The sequence below is a fragment of the Notothenia coriiceps genome, unplaced genomic scaffold (assembly GCF_000735185.1).
Source record: "Notothenia coriiceps isolate Sejong01 unplaced genomic scaffold, NC01 NC01_scaffold00011598, whole genome shotgun sequence".
NCBI lineage: Eukaryota > Metazoa > Chordata > Actinopteri > Perciformes > Nototheniidae > Notothenia > Notothenia coriiceps.
Genome location: NW_011344299.1, coordinates 217683 through 222149, shown reverse-complemented (window position 1 = coordinate 222149; position 4467 = coordinate 217683). Strand labels below are relative to the sequence as shown.

The 4467-nt window shown below is 39.3% G+C and overlaps 1 protein-coding gene across 1 annotated transcript; it reads left to right on the top strand.

Annotated features, from left to right (window-relative positions):
• Window positions 1-203: 203 nt before the first annotated feature.
• LOC104946808 (parathyroid hormone-related protein-like) lies at window positions 204-2652 on the top strand. Its single transcript, XM_010772693.1, has 3 exons — window positions 204-599; window positions 814-932; window positions 1480-2652. Exons 2-3 carry the CDS (start codon window positions 829-831, stop codon window positions 1868-1870), a joined length of 495 nt encoding a protein of 164 aa, XP_010770995.1. The 5' UTR covers window positions 204-599; window positions 814-828; the 3' UTR covers window positions 1871-2652.
• Window positions 2653-4467: the final 1815 nt, after the last annotated feature.

The window sequence follows — 4467 nt, the reverse complement described above, 5'->3', positions numbered from 1 at the left end:
GTTGTGTGGTGGTTTAGACGTTGTGCGGGCGCCTCCTTCTTGTCACAGCAGGTGTGTGTGAAGGGCTGTGGGGAGGTAGAGAGGGGAGGGAGGGGAGGGTGTTAGGACTGCACTTATTGGGAAGGGTCTAAGGTAGTGCCTGCATCTTCACCCAAAGAGGAGTTTGACTTTCTCACTGTGCCTCTCTCGGACAGCCTCACACAGTGCTGGACTGTAAAAAGCCTCTCAGCTCTGCTCTCCGGCTGCGGCCACCAGAGAAGATGCTTCACGCTTACTTTTCATGAGATTACTGCAACACTGGGTGGAGTGGCAGCTCTGCAGCTGATGGGCTGCTGCTGCGGCTCTTTCTATCTTATCCCTCTTTCAATTGGGACGCTGGGGAGAAATAAATAGCTTGACACACACTGTTGGGAGGCAAATGAATGGAGCAGAGTGACGGGGGATTTCCCCAGGCTGCCTTCACACCAATGGATCTGGACACACGTTTTTATCTGGCCAAAATGTGTTTTGCCGAATAACTTTTTTTCTTTACAAGATAATCTCTTAAGAGCTTGCAGCCTGAACACTTTGTGGATTTTTACAGTAAGGATCCACACCATGTAAGTCTAAGGTTTCTTCTCTACTTTAATACACTTTTTATTGGCTCAAGTAATGCTCCCTGGGAAATCTCACGTAGTCAAAAACGATGTCATTTTCAGCTGCCTACACAGCTACTGACAATCTTTTGCATAGTAGACAAACAGTTTAGTTCATAAAACTAAGTTTAACTTTCCTCATTGAGGTGACTGATGTAATATTTCTTGTGTTCTTCAGATCTTAAGCTTAAGGATGTGCTCTATAGTCATACTTCATCAGTGGAGTCTGGCTGTGTTCTTGCTGTGCTCCCCGGTGACTCTTGATGGGAGACCAGTTGATGCACTTAGTAGCAGAACGTGAGTAAATGATATTAATTTTGATAACCAAAGAAAAGTAATTCAATGTTATGCAATATGATTTTTATTTTAATGTCATGTTTTGAAAGATTATTGTCTTTTGGATTAAGTAAACATAACTTCATTTGATTACTTAGATTCCATTATGGTAAAGGAGGTTTTCTCTGTCTTAACTCTGGCTCTTTGAGGTCTAGAGCTCAGATTTGAGATGGTTCTCACAAACTTGTTTATGCTGCCACCTACTGCACTGAGGTTTACTGGTGCCTTGCCTCACATGTCAGCTGTGGTGAACCATGAAAAGAACAACAAAAAAAAGAAGCAAACTGTGACTTTGTTAATGCTCACAAACTCATCAATAAGGAATTTTACTTTAATTGTCTCACTGGAAATTTTAATTAAATCTGAAAAAGCCAAGAAAATATGCTTTGCAGTCAGAGAAAGGTGAACTTGCATGGTGCAGGAAAATGATTTTTTTGAATCAACTAATTAATTAATTAAACTCTCAATTTTCATTGATCTGACTGTCTGTCTAATGTCATGCTTTAAGGAGGAGGTCAGTGAGCCACGCCCAGCTGATGCATGACAAGGGTCGCTCCATGCAGGAGTATAAGCGCCGCACGTGGCTGCAGGAGCTGCTGGAAGAGGTGCACACCGCAGACGAGCGAGCTCCACCTGAGCAGAGCAAAACCCAGAGCCAGACCTTCAGTGGGAACGCTCTGCACGAGAAGCCCTCAGGGGCCACCAAGAACCTCCCTGAGAGGTTCAAGCTGGACAGAGACGGCCCTAACCTGCCCCAGGAGACCAACAAGGCTCTGGCTTATAAGGACCAGCCACTTAAAGTGGCCACCAAGAGGAAAAAAAAGGTGAGGCTAGGCCGACGAAGAGAGAGCGACAAGAAGCGGAGGCGAGCACGGTCTGTTTCAACAAAGGAGCCGTGAAGGACGCAGTGCCGTGGCTAAGAGACTCCGTAGAGCTTTTTGGTGCTGCACTAAGACACTAGACTGGGATCTGACAGACTCTGCCAATGGCTGACTCAGTCACTTCATATTACAACCATGGGGTTGTGCTTGTACAGTATGATAATATTTTGCTGTGTTTGTATTTTAAATCTTATACTTCCTGAAGTTTCGTGAACTATCATAATAACATCTTCTGTCCATATTTATTTGGGAAATCTGTAGGCCTCTGTAAAATTGTTGACTTCAAAACAAAGCCATATGCTGTCATGTCTAACCAGTCGTAAGCATGAGTAGATCATAGGAGGAACTATTTATTGCCGGAAAAATAATGTAACTTCAGAAAATTGGGAGGCTGAATGGTCTACTCTGTTGACTATTGTGAGCTTACAGTTATAAACTTACATACAAACTGTTCACTGAGAACATCTGTTCAAACTGTTTTGCCATAATTTATTTCTTTGAAAGTGTGTATTTATTTTGTGAATGTATCACAGTGCTGCTGACTAAATTCCATAATGCACTTTAGTTAAATCATGTACATGTTCTTTTGTGGTTTATTATTTAGAATTTTCTGTTGATGGTCCTGCTTTCCTTTCCCAACTTAGATCCTTAATGGACTTGTAACTTATTGGATGTTTAATGTAATCTACTTTCAACATTACAATTTTCTTTTTGAACAAGTCCAAGTCAGGGCCTGCCGGATGCATTTAATGTTCTTCACTTGCACTGAGGGCATACTGTACATGTTTCCAGTTAATCAAATATTAAAAGTGTAGCCATTAGAAATGTTTTTGATCCATGGTGTCTTTGTTCACCAGTCGTGTATGGCTCAAATTTGCAACTTATCATTTATGACAGGTAGAACGTAAATTATTAGTAGTAGTAAGTAACTAAGTAACTGATAAGTTAATAGACAGAAGATCCATCTGCAACTATTTTGATTATTTATTTTAAGTGCAATTCTTAAAGCACAAACGTCTTGATTTTCTGCTTATAAATTGTCTTTTGTGATATTTATATATTTTGATTTTTGAGCAACAACAACACATTTGAGGACATCACTGTGGCCTTTTCACATTATTCTGACATTTCAAAGACCAAACTATTAATAAAACAATTCATAGCGAAAAAATGATTTTCAGATTAATTGATGATAAAAATAAAACGTAAAGAAAAAAAGTCAATTACCTATTCTCAATTATTTTAATTCTACTTTTAAAACCTGAAGGCTATGTGCAGAATTTGGCTGATGAAAATAGTAGAACATTCCTTTTACAATGTTATCGAGCTCTGGTGACCTTTTCAAATATTTTGTTGGTTCGAGTTCACACCCCAAATATATTGAGTATCCAAAAATCCAGATCCTGCAAATGGTTTGGCATTTTTGCTAGAAATGTGATTTAAAAAATGTATTTAAAATATATGATCAAAGTGGTTTACAGTTAATTTCCCTTTAATTTAAAGCAATTAATTGATATGTCAAGTAATAACTTTAGCTTGATTGTCTATGAAACTATATGAACGATAAACTACAAGACTATACAAAAACTATTGTTGCAAAGCAGATATGCAGCATGGCATGGTTACCCCTATTGTCCCCAAATGTTCCATCGATAAGAAGCTAGTTTGACTTCCTCATGAATAATCAGCGGCTCAATTAATTTAAAAAAAGGTTTTGATACATGTACATTTCATCATGACCTTCAACCTTGCTAAAGAGGCACAGAGAAAATAATAAATAAAAAGTGCAAGATTTAGGCCAAATCTTTTTTTTTTATTCCCCATAGAGTTGAAAAACATCAATATTTGTGTTGACTTTTGGGCATGGACAGAAGGCAATGAAGCTGTTAATGTCCCACTTGAGAACATGTGGCTTTTTTAACAGCCACTGACTGAGTGGCACACACTCTGGTAATGGAGGGGTTAGCAAATGCATCAGCATCAGCTATATCCTGTGCTAAGAGCAGCAATGTACACCGAAGACCATTAGCTGACACAGAGTCATAAATACTGTGGAAAGCCTGATAAAAGGCACCGTCAGGAGCCTGCAGCTCACACCGAAGAAATCAATCAAACCATGGAGAGAGACATTAATATCTCCAGAGAAGGGGAGGAACGGAGAACGTGATTAATCGTCTCTTTTACTATTGAGAGTGCTCATTTAAAAAAAAATAAAGCCATATTCATACAGTACATATGAAATACCAAAAAGTATGTCAGTCTCAAGATAGAGAGGCTTTAACTAATGTCAATGACACAGCAACACATTTAGGTATTTTAGGGTACCAAAATTAACAATATAATTCAACAAAGGTTCACAAGGTCAAGTGTATACTACTTAAAATGTCACTGAAGAGACTAAAGACAAAAGATACACATACATCTTCTAATAGCAATAACAAAAACAGGCATAGTAGGTGACTGTTCCCCGAGCAGCTGGTCTGAGCCTGTTTCTCTTTAAACCAAGTCAACCAGAATCAATTTGACCAGAGTGATGTTTGCCTTTCTTCCACGTTCAGCTGTCACACTTTGTAATGAGTCCTGAGAGGCTGCCACCTTCCCCTCCGTCAGTCCAG

Bases quoted from the DNA above. Each gene is read 5' to 3' on its own strand.
- LOC104946808 (XM_010772693.1), top strand. From the start codon at position 829: ATGTGCTCTATAGTCATACTTCATCAGTGGAGTCTGGCTGTGTTCTTG. The intron at 933-1,479 runs GTGAGTAAATGA...TCATGCTTTAAG, and splicing joins GATGCACTTAGTAGCAGAAC to GAGGAGGTCAGTGAGCCACG.